Source organism: Micrasema longulum, unplaced genomic scaffold (assembly GCF_059751315.1).
Source record: "Micrasema longulum isolate JH-2025_06_02 unplaced genomic scaffold, ASM5975131v1 h1tg001617l, whole genome shotgun sequence".
Lineage (NCBI taxonomy): Eukaryota > Metazoa > Arthropoda > Insecta > Trichoptera > Brachycentridae > Micrasema > Micrasema longulum.
Window position 1 is genome coordinate 80,382 of NW_028278798.1, and position 16,331 is coordinate 96,712.

A 16,331-nucleotide genomic window follows, 5' to 3' on the forward strand; every position below is an offset into this window, starting at 1 on the left:
TCATGTTACATTTTAAGGACTATAACCTATTTTTTGGTGTGGATAAGTACTTGATATATGCATTTAAATATTTTATACGATTGTGGTAGCCTTATTTTAAGAGAAGAATTCTTCTTTATTACCAATTTTTAAACCACTCTGAGCAACAAAAAATTCATTTCAAGGCCTAAAGGGCTGAAATACCTATCTGAGATCTAAATCAACCTAGTACCGAATATTCCATCATGTATCAGTCGGAGAAAAAAATATAATATTAATACTACGTATTGCGAACACACAACCACAGACTAATTTATTCTAATTGGAAAATAAAATAGACTGACATAAAATATTATGCAATTATTTAGGTTTGATTAAGTAAACAACAGTATGAGTTATTTGAAGTTTTTATTTACAAACAATTATATATTGGATGTACATTTTCGTAATAATTATGTTCATACAAATACCAGTCATTCCTTAAAAATATAAAATGCAGATAAAATTATTGCAAAAATACGAAAAATATTTATAGTACATGCTTAAATAAATATTATGACTTTCCCATTACCTAGGATAATGATATTAAGTTACACAGGAAAGCATTTATTAAACCACCATTTTATGTAGCACAAACATACAACAATACATAATCAACATTATCATAATACCCTGATGGTGCATAGAGCATTGCGTTGGAACACAAAATGTAGTATATTTCAATTATCTATTACATGAAGGTGAAGTGTCCACTTTATGTGGCACAATAAAGTGTGGATAAAATACCGAAAAGGAATTCCAAATAAATAACAATAAAGATGGCTGCCATGCATAGAATCTCTTATTGAATGATTTTATTTTTTCCTTCATCAAATTATTATTAATAAATTAAATATGCAAAGCTAGAAATAAACACGAATATTATAGTTGATAAATTTATATTTTTTTTTATATAATAAATCTATTTTCCTCACTATTTAATATGTACAACAAAAAGAATGATACGTAAAAATAAATGATTGAGCATAACAATATTTTTTATATTAAATTGAGAAAGGAATGTGGATATTGATAATTTATTTCCTGTACATTATTGTATAAAAATGTCTTGATATAAATCTGCAATGTTGATTTAACATGTTTTCTACTCTTCTCATAAATACATTAAAAATAAATACGTAAAATTCTGAAGAATGAATATTTTTTTTTTGAAGGGAGTCAGTATAAAAAAATAATTTTAAAAAACCAGTGCCTTTAAGGCAATCTTTGACACTAATAATTCTATTTAATTATTGTTAATAAGCATGAAAATGTTTAGCGTGTTTGTATATTTATTTCATCAAAATTCAATAAGGGCATTTCCGCATTAAAAAAGTAATATACAGCAAAATTCAATAGTAAATTAATTCTTGCATAAAAATTCAAATGAATATACTAGATAACACAATTTCACTTTTTTGACTTGTGTTTTTAGATTCCCAAGATAACAAATTTTTTATTTGACTAACAAGATAAGTCTGTTGATACATTGATCTATGAGTAGTTTAGATTAAATGCAATTTAATTCAAATAAATGCATATTTTTTTACAAAATAATAGTTAAAGCTGCTTTGCGTATTTAGACACAAGGTTTAACGAGAGGCAGACATAGATTATAGTGCGCAGTTTTGTCCCAAAAATCATTAGTTTTCCAAGCACACCAGCCTTTTCCTGTTACAACGGAGATGTCTTCTGCTCCAGTATAGTGAGGGTCTAATATTAAATATCGTATGTCTCCTGTGTTACTATTGTATTCTACGCCCAAGATTGTATGAGCCAAAACTCCTCCACCTGAAATGTATAAATAATTTCAGCTGATGAAAGGAATTTAGAATCTGCATAGGTAAAATAAAATATAAAAGAACTTTTATATTTCAACAATTTAAAAAAAAAACTCATTTTATGAAGAAAAAAAAATGCAGAAAAAAAAATGTATTTAATCAAGTACCTAAGTATATTTAAAATACGAAATCCTAAAGTTAAATACATGTGTACTAAAAAACATACTATATTAATAAAAAAAAAAACTGCATGTAGTTAAATGCCTTCATTTTTAAAGAATAAATTATTTTTTATTCCATAGTTTTCTATATGATTATTGTTTGAAGGTAGGCAGTTCATAGTTGAAAGGCTCTGGGCCTTATATTGAATATAATACATTTTTAGATTGATTAATAATTATTGACTTTGTTTTAATCACTTCTCTTTTCTTTCACATTTTCAATTAGTTTTAAAAGTGTTTCCTTAGATGACATAACTATGTAAATGTGTGGAGATATATCACAGCCCTTCTGTTTAGACTGCCACAACGTCGCTTTAGTTAGTTTTTGTCCAACAGACCATTTTTAACACAATTGAGTTAAGTGTACAGGAGTTCTGAAAAAGCCTTTATTTATAAAATTAAAGTTATTATTTTTTATTTCTTTTATTGTTTAAGGGGTTTTTTTAATGAATTTTGTCTTAGGTTGTGGTCATTATTTATTTCTATTTTGTAAAAAAAAAACTTTAAAGCTATATTTCTGCAGATTTGTGTTTTGGTTTCTTGGACAAAAACAAACTGAAGCGACGATAAGTCAAAATATATCAAACTGAGAAAAACGACTGAAGATTTTGACATTATTTAGATTTTTTGACCACAGATTAATATGAAACAATAATTATACTGCAATATAATCCCCTATGCCCAGAATTCTTAGGTCTGCCAACAAACATACCAGTCTCGATTTCTTTGATAACAAGTTGTCTTCTTTCAAACGATCACTGAATCAAATTCAATTATAAACACCTCTCTCCCGCTTCCACTCCCACAAAGTCTACTATATACCATTGTGCCTTTCTACTTTTCTTTATAATAATTTTCTATGTATAAATATGTCCTTAAAAATGCCCACTAGGCGTATATATAAATAAATAAATATACTTTCAATAACAACAATTACCAATTAAAAAATATGTTTAGTTGTTAATTTTGACACTTAATAAATGTTATGACTGCCATATTTTGTATTTTAAGAGTCTTTATGATTTTGAAAGATTATAGATAAATATGTTTACAGTACCCATCATGCACTCTGTACATGTAATTAACTTTTTAGTTATCGTCGATGGCAATCTATCACAGCGTATGTAATTTCACCGCCCAAGTCATCCGATTATGCTATTAGGCAATAAATATATTAAAATATTACTAGTAAAAACGGAAGAAAGTAATTGAGATTGAAATATAAAAAAAGAAATAAAACATCATTTTACTGAACGTACAAACAAATAGCATTTTAATCTCTCTCCTCTAAAGTGATCAAATTTGAGTTACGCTGTGATGGATTTCCGATAACGTTATGGCAGTTTGGCGGTGTACTACATTCCAAATTCTATTCACTGTCGTAATTAACTCAAAATAAAGTTTTTTTTACTTATGGCACCCTTGATAGTGGGGTGCGATTTCTGCTTAACTATTTATTATAATTATTATACTATATGCAAAGTTTCTGATACAAAATTAATTTAATTATAATTGTATACTTTTGAGTTACCAAAAACAGCAGTTGTATTTACCAATCATGATAGGGGATCCATGCCGCTGAAAGTGGAATACAAGTTCCGGTCCATAAGATTGTAGGTCTTGCCCAGAATTTGCAAAAATCATTTTTGATTGAACACCCAACATAGTTTCTAACACAAAACACACTTCAGTTGATCCAATCCAGTTCTTGGAACCAATGAATGAAGATATTTTGTCTCCTATTTTAACCAGACATTGCTGTATCTGTTTGTGAGTTGGAATGGCTTCCTCTGTATAGCCTTGAAATCTAAAAAAATAAATGTTTACACAACTGATTTATGATACTTGACAAAAGTTTGGTTTTTGATTGGTGATCAGACGCACAAAAGACTAACTGAAGGGCTGCCATGAGACAACAATCATTATTATGCGAGCATTTATATTGGTAATGCATGATATACATAAATAATATGCGTGTAGATGACACTTTTTTCTCATGGGACACAACATAATTTTTTTTTTTTTTTAATATTTCACTTCCGATTGGACTGTAGTTGATGGTTTAAAATGAATCTTATATGATTAACACACTTTTGTTGATGACTGTTTTTTGTAGAGACATAATATCTAATTGGTTGCTTGGAAGAAATTGCCATTTGGCATTAAGCCTGCCAATGCACAAATAACATTATGTACAAAAAGTTAAATAAATCAATATCTCCTACTACTATATAATTACTTCAGTTTCACATAGGCTATAGCCGTCTTTTCAGTACAAATTTATTTCGGACTGACGGCTATAAATCATTACAAGTCATTTCCTAAATGAGAGATACAATTTTGACAGTTATAGCTGGCATAACCGCAAACTTGTTTAATAAAACCAATAGTTTATATTTTTACCTTTACAAGATTTTAAATGGTAAAAGTTAAAAACCTTCAAATAAATCTGTGGCATTTAGGTAAAGAGATACGAGGAATCTCCCAAAAGTACCCGACCTGACGTTTAGATGGCAGTTGTTTGAAAAAAAAAACTATGGTCGAAAGTACCAACCTTAAAAATTTTAATTTGAAGTTTCAAGACACTATGTTGTTTAGTATTTATTTAAAAGACATCAAGAGTGAAAGAGTTCCGGGAAATTTGTAAACACGAAAAAAATTGGTTATCGTTATGTGATACAATACTTTCATTTGAAAGGTCTCAGTCCAACCAATATCAAAGCCGAGGTAGATTCTACTCCTTCGTTTACAACAATAAAAGATTGGGTGGAAGATTTTAAATGAGGCTTTATGAGCTGCCAAGATGAACAAAGCAGTGGTTGACCAAATGAGGTGACCACACCAGAAATGGTGAAGAAAATTCACAAAATGGTATTGAATGACCGTTGACTGAAAGTGCGCAAGCTAGCAGAAATGGTAAGCATTTAAAAAATTTGCTGGTACATCGCATATTAACTGAAAATTTTGACATGAGAAAACTGTGCGCGAGATGGGTGCCGCGTTTTCTCACAATAGAACAAGTGACACAATATTGTGAGGATGTTTCAATCGGAGTGTTCCGCAAATTTTCACAGCAATAAAGCTGAGTTTTTGTATCGATTCATAACTATGGATAAAACATGGGTCCATCACTTCAGACCTGAGACGAAGGAACAGTCAAAACAATGGAACGCAAGGATAGAATCAGCTTCAAACAAGGCGAAGACAGTTCTATCTGCTGGCAAGGTTATGGCATCAGTTTTTTGTGATGCGCATGGGATAATTTTGATTGATTAATATTTTATGCAAACTTATTGCAGCATTTTAATGAGGAAATCAAGAAAAAATGGCCGCATTTGGCGAAAAAGAAAGCGTTGTGTCATCAAGACAATGCACCCGTTTTCACATCCGTTGTCGCGATGGCCAAAATCAACGAGTTTAAGTTCGCATTGTTTCCTCATGCACACTATTTGCCAGATTTAGCCCCCTCGGATTGTTTTCTCTTTTTCAACTTTAAGAAATAGCTCGGTGGTAAAAGATTTGCCGAAAATGAATAGTTGGAGTCTGCGGTTAACGGCTTGAAAAAATGCAACACCTTAAGAAAATAAACATCCTTTTCATCGTCATAAATGAACCTAAGTCCAAAGTATTGCTTTCGATTCAATACGATGTCGCACATAACATTTTGCAAAAACGATAATGTGAACACACTCACCTCATCCAGGAAAAAAGTGTTTGAAGAGAACGGTAGGCACATCCCCAACCACTATCGTCAAATTTATCTTGCATGTAATGATGATATGTGTAGTTCCCTCGAACTAGGGCTACTGTGGTATCTGGTTTGGTACCGACACGTGTAGTGATAAATTCATGGGGGTTGATTATTGGCTGATTCGGCGGTTGCTTCACAAACGGAAAAGCATTTCCACGCCTAAAGCAGGGCCAATGTGTTGGAATACCCAGTTGCTGGTGCAAGAGTTGACGATCTGTTTCTAAAATGAATAAGAAGAAACAATTTAGATAATTTGAACTTGATGAAGCTGTTTATATTTACATGTATTAGCATTAACATAAAGCAAGCAATGAATTTAAGTACATAACTTATAAACCAATGTTTATAATAAATTATATAACATTCGTATTGTATTAACATGCATTGTGGTGTTATGAAGTAGGTCAATAGAATATTGACCCACTTCAAAACACCGTCAAAACATAGTCCGGACACTTTTTTCATGTCATGAAAAAAGTGTCCGGACTTCATTAATTAAGAAATGAAGCAACTACTGTTTGAAATTTATCGCAACAGAGAGGGAAAACATTTTTGAGAAGAAAATATAGAAGTCTAGGCATTCACATAACTTATGACCTGTCATTGGCTGGTTTAAGTGATCGCTTTACAGACTGTGTAACAAACAGCTACATTTCCTCAACTATTCCACCTGTTGACTTCTAAACGGTTTCAACTGCGTGATTTTCAGATTTACCTTTTGGTGACTTGTATGAAGAGTATTGGAGTTAAATAGTTTTTCAAAATAATGATATTAATAATATAAATTGATGATATTAAATTTATATAAAACAGAATAATTGAAACGGATTTTCGCAACTGAATTTAATACAAGTAAACACAATTTTTGCTACCATTCATGTAATCGCAATATGGTCATGAGGAAGAATGGCGATATCCAACTTAAGCTGTCTATATAATTTGCCAATCTCACAAGGAAAAGGGCAATGAAAGCAGTTTATTGAAATTGACATTTTAAAAAGTAACTCCCAAAAAAAGGTTTGTTTTTTAGTATGAGTAAAACTTATAGATAAACCCTTGGGTCTTTAAAACGGTTTTTGGGCATGAGGAGGAAGAGCTTTCACTGCTGACTTTTGTGAAGTAAAAGAGCTAAAACATGGCATGTGGAGGGAGAGCTTTCACTGTTGACTTTTGTGAAGTAAAAGAGCTGGAACATGGCATGCGCCTGAGAATGCCTAGACTTCCAAATTTCCTTTTAAAAAATGTTTTCCTTCGGTAGCAATAGATTTCAATTTTGACGGATAGGAATCCAGCTTTGTCTACAAGCATTTAGACAGAATAATATTGTTGATTTGACTAGTGTTTATTTTAATTCCTTTACATATTATGCTCTTTCTACGTATGACAACTGTTTTTTGGATTAAATGGCAATATTTTATAACTTGTTGCAGATAAAGATAAATGGAAATGGTATGATGCACCACTAATACTGCTTAGAATTTAACAACTTCTGACAAAATTCCACCATCCACCAATATCAATTAACTTGGTGAGTCTTTAATTATTTTACTTGGAAATGCTGTTTATAAGAAATCCATTAGAATTTTAGTAAAATAAATAAACAGTATTTTATTTATTTATTTACATACATAAGTTTATTGTACATTATTTGAGACATAAGTCCCAACTCCATGGGACTAAAGTCCTGTGTTGAGATGGGACGAGCAGTTAGTTGACATAGACACATGAGGATATCACCACAAATAAAGGATCAGAAACATAATGAATGAATGTTTTGAGTATATCCCAATGTTTACAGTGAATCAGGTTGTGGTCCCGTGGCTAGTGTTGCACTCACGGATCAGAGGTCCCAGGTTCCAACCCCACTCTACCCCAAACTTATTTCCATTTTCTAATAGTGAGTTATTTACAACTTGTTGAAAAAGCCACCGAAATTGAAATATTTCTTTTATTTCTTCACGTAACTCATTGTACAGCTTCAATCCCTTGTACAATGAGTTTTGAGATTCTGTTTTTTTCCTCATTGGTAATCTTATATTTTTTTTACCTCTTGTTTCATATGTATGACATTGTTGGTTAAATTTTATTATTGTTTTTATTTTATTCATCCCCTTAATTATTTTATGTATAAAAATTGCCACATTATATTTAATTTGTTGCTTTACTGTGAGCAAGCCAATTTCTTTGTGCATTCTTTCTAAATTAGAATATATATTTTTTTTAGTATAATCGTCATTGCCTTATTTTGAAGAATTTGTATATTTTGAATTTTACAAAAAGAATGGAAGAACAGTAATTTATGTGTGGCGAAGTTTCTTTAAAATGTATGAAAAAATTGATAAAAATTAACTACTTTGAATGACGTCACTAGTTCTCTGAAATCAACCAATGATAGTGTTGTGTTAGATTTCCGGTTACCAGGAAGTCAACTCACCCATCGAGACAACTCATCGAAGAAAATTTGCAATGTCACAGCCAGAATAATTTCTAAATCAAACTTTAAAAAATCATAAGGTTGATAATACGATACATATTTTTTAAATTTTGGCTTAGTTTGAGTTTATTAATTAAGGATAAAATATAAAAAAACCACTGAACTTCCTCATTGAAGGATATTACTGACCTATTTATGCCTACTGACTTATTTCTGTAACTAATACAACTAATCAGTGAGAGACTATGTTCCGTTTTCCTTTAACAGTTTTATGCCCGTTAAAATACATACCTGTAGACTCTTCTGTAACACCTTTGGGTACAATTCTAGTAAAAAAGTGACCGCAGTTGTTAGGCAAAAAATGAATTGTTTCTGGTACCCTTAAACCTGCTCCGTCGCCAATACCTTCTTGACCTAAAAATAAATATAACTCATGAAGAATAACTTTACACCACTAACATAGAAAACTGTATTCCTATGATAAATATATGTAGTTAAATTTTAAACATACCTAGTTGCTCAAGTAAACTATGTTCAAGTAATCTTAAAGATCGACAAGCACTTTCCACAAGGATATTGTAAAGTGGAATTAGTTTCGTACTTAGATGTGCCATTGCCAATGAATCAACACTGAGGGGTAATTTAATACAGTATGCAGCTGGAAAAATAATAACATATCTATATATAGAAGAATAAATTAACATTATCGATTATGTGTGTAGTTTTTAAAGTAAAAACTCACGTTTTCCCTGTGTAGACATCATTTTAACAGCAGTCTTAACTAATTTATCAGAAATGAAGTCACGGGATGTTTTCAATACAAGATCTACTGGAATGATATCCTGAAACAAGACATGAAATTATACTATGCTTAAGAGGACGCGTGGTCTGACTTTTCTTAATACCAACGTATTCCCGTTTTTTTCCTTGGATTTAGACCGATGATTTTTTTACTCATTATAGAGTTAGAACCATCCAGCAACCCTTAAAAGGACCTTGTTTTATCTGCTGTCTTTGGACGTACAGTATAGAACATATAATTATGATACTTTTTCTTTAAAAAAAATCAAAACCTGTTAAGTTTTGGGGAAGGGACGGCGGGAATACGAGACCTCAATTTGATAAATTTTAGTTAGGCATAAAAAGTCCGACATGCATTTCTTTTCTGCTCAGTATCCAGGGAGGCATCTCCCAGAGAGTGACAGAGAAACTATATTCAAATACCTACTCATCAAATCGCTCTCCCATCGCATATCCTCTTAATATACAATGCTATTTCACCAAACTTTCATAATCAAACTAAACATTTAGCAGATTGAATAGCAAGCATGTCAAAGTTGTAACACAAGTGTTGATTGTGGTGTGTAACTTTGCAGTTGAAAATTAATTAGACTTTATTATCATACATCGTCTCGAGGTATGTGACTGTCGTTGGTATTTGAATATAGTGCTTGGTTGTGGCACGAATTTTTCATATAAATAATTTAAAACATACATATAAATATGTAAAATACACTCAGTCAGGTTATTTTTGGAATGAGCAAGTCTGATTCTAGCTGACAATCAAAGTTTTAGTACAAATATTGTCAATTTTAAAGAAAATTTCAATATTTAATTTAAGTAAATGGTAATAATAAAGTTAGATGATTAAAATTAAAACAACTTTGTTTACAGCTTCTATTTTTGTTGTTTCTAGAATAATTTTAAATATTTTTCCTTTAATCTACGCCAGTAATGTGGGAATATATTTCTGGCTTTGGAAAAAATCTCTTGGAAGAGTTATCATCATTGGTGTTGCCGGATTCGGAATTTGAGATATCAACAAGTAGACCCATTTCTTCCTTGAATGGCTTTTAAATAGTCGTTTTCTTTCCAAACCTTTACTTTTATCGCATTATCTTCTAGGATATCATTTAGTTTATAAGAAAGATGGAGAGATTAAAAAAAACCTGATTCTTGCATGTAAAATGGACATTCTAAATCTAAAAACATCGGGATTAAATTCTTTCCTTTGTCAACATTTTTTTTTGAGTCTCCACAAATATAAGAGCGCATAGTTGAGGTTGTGTCTGTCACTGAATTGCAGATTTTGGCCTCTACAATAGTTGGTGCTAAAACATGCTTGTTTTTAAGAGCAACGCCAGTTTTCATGGTTGTTTCAGTCATAAATAGGTATTTTATTTGATCTTCAACATAGCCGATTTCTTCCTTTATTGTGATAACTGTTTCATGGATGAATCTTATTCTTATAGGTCGGCAGAATCTTGCTGAGAAGCATGGGTTTTGCAACACTACTGTTTTTTTTTTGCCATTAACAGTTGTTTGGAGTTTTATAGGGACCAATGAGAAATGTTTCCGCTGCCTTACAACCAACGGAAGGGACGTCCTTGTGATAGTGGTGGGTTGCTAAAATCGCCGGTAGCATGTCAGCTACGATTTTAATACATTTTACTTATGCCTGTTTTTTGCTGGGAAATACTCCTATGTGCGTTGGACTGATTATGCCTAATTAAAATTGTCAAAATTAGGCTCGTTATCTTGTTTTCCGCATCCCGAAACAATGTGATTTTTTTATTCATAACCAGTCTCAGAAAAAATTTCTTTGCCGGTACCATTTGCATTATTTCAAAATTATTTATCATATTTGTATACCGTACGTCCTAAGATGGCAGATAGTATTGGGCGCTTTTTTTGGTTTTTGGATGGTCCTTGCTCCGATAACAAACAATTTATCAAAAAAGCAAAACGATAACGAGACACGCCAATAGTAAATATCTAAAGTCTATAAAAAAAATCACTGCTATAGTGCAATAATCTGGGAAGAAAATACAGGAATACGTTTGTATGAAGAGAAGTCCAAATTTTCCTTAAATACCCATTTTTTTAAATACAAGAAGAGCAATGTTACGATGCGATTTTCATCCGATATAAAATACATTTTTAATATTTTAAAATAAAAAAATAATTAATAAACTTCAGTAAGGTATCGTAAATTTAACAATACTTACAAAATCATGTACACCCTTTTTCTTCTTCTTGAGGTGATCAACATCCGTTTGGTTTAGTAAATCCTCAATGGAAGGGTCATCATTCAATCCGCATAGACCTACTCCAACATCGCCACCAATCAGGTAAACATCAGTTCCTGGGAAGTGGAAAGATACTTGGCCAGAGGCAATCTGAAAATTTAAAACATATTTTATTTTGTAAGTAAGAACACTACTACATCCTTCAATGAATTCTTCGGCTCTATGTGTTTCTGGGTACCAATATCTGTTTGCTCATTGTTTCTTTCAATTTAATCCAATGATAAGATTATTATAACAATGTTTTGAGCATGTCAAATGCTTGCAGACTGGCTGGATTTACATTATTCATGTTTAAATTTATTGCAACAGAGAGGGAAAACATTTTTGAGAAGGAATTATGGAAGTCTAGGCATTTCAAACTTAGGCAGAATGGTGAATGTTACACAGTGTGTAAAGTGGCTACTGAAACCTGCCAACGACAGGTCATAAACCCTGTAAATGCCTAGACTTCCATATTTTCTTCTCAATTTTTTTTTCCTCTCTGTTGCAATGAATTTTAATAAGATTTTTATATTTAACAGCTACCTTTATTATGCATTGTAACATACTTATGTATTACTACTAATATTACATTTTTACAATATATGTTGCAGTCTCTTGAACTCTCCCTTTCTGGTGATGTGAAGCTAGTGCATATTGCATCTAATAACATTGATATCTCTTTAATACAATAAAAATTGTGTTGAAATTTTCAGTATTCCTCCGTTATACATTTACATATAAGTTTAAGTATTTTTTTATTAAACAATAAATACTTCTTGGGCACAGAAAAAGCATTTTATCAGAAATCTAAGATGAATCGCAAATACATTCGAAAGTTTACCGATGTGTCATGTCACGACGCAGATAAAGTAAAAGTGTACCGAATAATATATTATTGTCTCACACACTCTGTATGTCTCACTCTTAATACTACAGGTATATTTGAGAGGGAGAGACAAAATCATGTGTTACACGAGCAAATTGCAAAATTGCCAATACGTCAGTACAGTACGCCACAGTAGCTCTCCGAGTTTCGTCAAGGGTGGACCTCTCTTCTGCGCTGCGAGTGTGAGCTTATGGTTTTTTCGTGTATTTAACAATTAAATTTGAAATATTATCACTTTTGACTTCAACTATAAGTAATTGAAGCAAGTGCCTGTTAAAATATGTGTACCAAGCTAGCTTCGATCCTCGGTCTTCTGCCCATAAGTCTGCTAAACTACCACTAAACCACAATGCGATTCAAAATTTAATAAAACTTAATGCTTAAAAAAAAACATTAACAAACGTGATTATATGTATTTCATATTTAGAGTATTTCATTTTTCCAATGAAAAATCTCTCATTTTTACTAGACTACACAGCACTATAACGTGAGAATGTTTTTGGCACTGTAAGGGAAGAGTTTAAAAATAATCTAAGTATAATAAAATTCTCTAAAGAAAGATACATAAAAGAAAGTAATAATAGGCATCATTTTCTTATTTACACACAATCCGAATACCCAGCGGGATCGGTCCTAAGTTAGCCCACGTTTGGATTTTATTACTAATTTTACAACTATTGACAATATTTTTATTCGGCATGTCCAAAAAGTAGCTCATTATAAGAGAGAATAAATGTATAGAGAAACCATAAACTAAAATGTCAAATAATGTTTCCTCATGACATCCGAGATCTCACTATTTCTGTGATCGTTATAATCACGTTTGTTAATGTTTTTTTTTAAGCATTAAGTTTTATTAAATTTTGAATCGCATTGTGGTTTAGTGGTAGTTTAGCAGACTTATGGGCAGAAGACCGAGGATCGAAGCTAGCTTGGTACACATATTTTAACACAGTTATCTACAACTAGTTAAAATGGTTAAAAATTTTTAATACTTTTTACAAAAAAAGTTTACCTTTTTCCTTTTACTTTGTAATGCTTCTTTTACTCCATGAGATGTCGCTTCACAGAACAAGGGTAAAATAGTCTGGAGTCGAAGATGTACAAACTGTTTCAAAATCTCTTCATTGGATAAAACTTCATACTCTGTCTCTTCGAGGCGCTCGTGGATCAGAAAATGAGCTTTAAGCGTCTCGGATGATGACGTCAATATTAGAGGATTATCAGTCATATCAACATTCTGTAATTGATAGATTGAATATTTAATAAAAACATGAAACATAAAACAACCCTAAGCACAATGAGGTAGGTTTTCTTCCATAAAATAACAAAACACTTACATTGAGATAAATCTTCTTTAAATTTACTACAAAAAAAATATGTAGTAGTATAACAGTATGTAGAAATTATTATGTTATTATATTAGTATTATATGAAAGCTTTACATGTCATGTACAAGAATATTGGACTATGGAAGAATGACACTATATATAATAGAAATGTTGATGTTAAAAAAAAGGATAATTGATATTCGTTAATAGTTTCAATGCATCCAATCATCATACATTTCACACATACCTGATATGTTTTTTTTTCCTTGGCTTATGTTAAGAAAGCCTTTATTCTTTAATGGATTTTCAGCTTTGTAATACTCTCCCTTGCTCATGCGTTGGTGAAATTGGGTTGTAATATGAATAGATTTTAAAATATTTAAATTGTGTGACTTTTATACCTGCAGAATGCTTTTGATACGTGCTTCGGAGTTTGTATGGTTCGAAAACTTAATTACTCCGCATAATTCTACTTCTGTGGGGAAGTTCAAGAGAACTTCATTATAAGTAAGCATCCCATACTCATCATCCAATTCCAAATTAAAACCTAGCACTAGTAAAGTGCTGTCGTACATTAGCCCGAATAAACAGCCATTGCTTACAGTTGTGTCGAGTTTGAGCAATCTCTGAAAAGTAAAATAATAAATAATGAAATCATTTGTTTGATGTTATACCAAAACTTTGCCCAAGTGACATATGGAGGGTGAACATATTTAAAAAAAAAAACATATATATAGATCATTGGACAAATATGCTTAAAATAATACATTAACAGCAAATAATTGTTATTTTAGTACTTTACCTCAATAACATAAGACGAAATTTTAAGACGTGGTGACATTTTAAATGACTTCCTTGCCAACTGTCCATAGAAAAAACTACGATAAGTAATCCATAGACAAAATAGAATATCTTAAAGGAAAGCAAACCAACATAAGCGCTCAAAAACTTGACATAGACAATAAAATACCTATCGAAATATTTGGTAGGGGAATGTTGGAGAACATTTTTATTGTGTAATCAAGAAAATTTTTAAAATGTAAGGATACATTACAAAGCCTGATTCTCGGCCTCGTGGTGTAATGGTCAGCTCGTTTGCTTACCACGCAAGACGTCTCGGGTTCGATGCCGGACCTGGTTGATATGAAATATTTATTGAAAAGGATGTTTTCACTTCAGAATATTAAGATTATACTGACATAATGCATTATACTGAAATAACGTATTAAGTCAACAGTCTTCATATATTTAAAATATTTTTTAGTATAGGTGTAAGACGTTGATTTCAAATTATCTGCTTCACCTAGCACAAAAATTATTCTTTTATAGTTTAAAAAAAAAAAAAAAATCGTCGGGGAAATGATACGTTGAAAGCATTTAAAAATCTGTAAATGCGACTTAATGCATTCTGTCAGTGAAGCCTCGATATGTCATAGTCCATAGACTGGTACCTGAAGCGTAAGACTGATCATCTTACCTTCATGTAACAAAAATGATCCAGATACCCTGCGATTTGTGTACCGATGCAGTGCCCTATGCACCATTAGGTGCGAGAAGGGAATGGTTATTCTTTTTTCAATAGAGAATGCTTAAAATAAAAGTATTGTAATATAAAAATAAAGTTGTCAAACTCATAAGAAATTAAACAACATTTTGTAAAAATTTCAATTAAAGCACATTTTTTTATGAAACTGTATCACAAATGTGAATCGGTTATTTTTACAAGTTAAAACATAAATGTTTGACAAAAAGTATTTTATTATAATATATCATTTTTGTGTTTGTACCAAATGTTTAAGTATAATTTATTACATCTTCTCGTAAGATCCAATAAAGTAAGCAAATAAATCATGTTTATAATAAAAACTGGTTTGTTATATTTTAAATGTAACTAATTAGAACAAATAACAATACAAATGGTGTGCTAAAAATATAATTAAGAATGCAAAATAAAGTTAAAAGTAAAAACATTGTGCATAGGTACTTTTTTGGTTTTCTGTTTTTACTCTTATTGTTGTATTTGTATGAGGGTGAACAATTTAATAATAAACTAATGTTAAATCAAACAAATCAAAACACTTGCTATTTTGAAATGTTTTTACGCTGAATGTTCAAAACAAATAATAATCAATTACATTTTAGTTGTGGGTATATTAAATTAGATAAGTTTTGTATAAAAAACCTAGAAATAAACTATTTTAAAATCTTACCCTTAGGTGATTCGTAATTGCAAAATCATTGAAATCGCTTATTAAACATTATTTTTTTCGAAAAATAAAAATCAGTCTATTAACAATATTTTTTGATAAAAAACTAAATACGGGTACGTTACATTTTTTGCAAAATGTTTACACATTTGGTACAATTTTTGTATGATTGTTTAAATATTTCCTTTTTAAAATTAGCATTTGGAAAGAAAACATTTAATCGATGAGGCCGTAAATGCAATATGTTAATACACATACACATAACACATAACATACACATAACACTATTAAAAGAAGTTGCTATTTTTCAAGAACTTAACCCAATAATCTTCAAATACGAAACTGGTTTTAATCTTAATACCGATTATATTTTTGCTATAAACGATAAATTTGGTGATCGATTTCATTTTCAATCTTTTAATGTTGTGTTAAGACAATCATATAAGACGAATGTCTCATAATTTTTTGAATAACTTGCTGTATCATAATTTGAATGTATCATGATTTTTTGAATAACTTGTTTCTAAAAAAAACTACTAAAATCTTTAGTCAATTCGGACAAAAATAATGAATGAAGAAAAGTGATAAAAAATGTACCTATTACCTTGTTTGCCAACTCATGTATTTACTG

General features: G+C 30.8%; 1 protein-coding gene across 1 annotated transcript; it reads right to left on the bottom strand.

The window, feature by feature from the left end:
* Window positions 1-370: 370 nt before the first annotated feature.
* Window positions 371-14,433, bottom strand: LOC148274601 (putative Ufm1-specific protease 2). The gene is made up of 10 exons (XM_088236891.1): window positions 14,296-14,433; window positions 13,895-14,119; window positions 13,178-13,402; window positions 11,214-11,384; window positions 8,948-9,047; window positions 8,717-8,863; window positions 8,497-8,619; window positions 5,715-5,991; window positions 3,574-3,827; window positions 371-1,809 (listed from the first exon to the last, which is right to left on the bottom strand). Exons 1-10 carry the CDS (start codon window positions 14,332-14,334, stop codon window positions 1,598-1,600), a joined length of 1,773 nt encoding a protein of 590 aa, XP_088093017.1. The 5' UTR covers window positions 14,335-14,433; the 3' UTR covers window positions 371-1,597.
* Window positions 14,434-16,331: the final 1,898 nt, after the last annotated feature.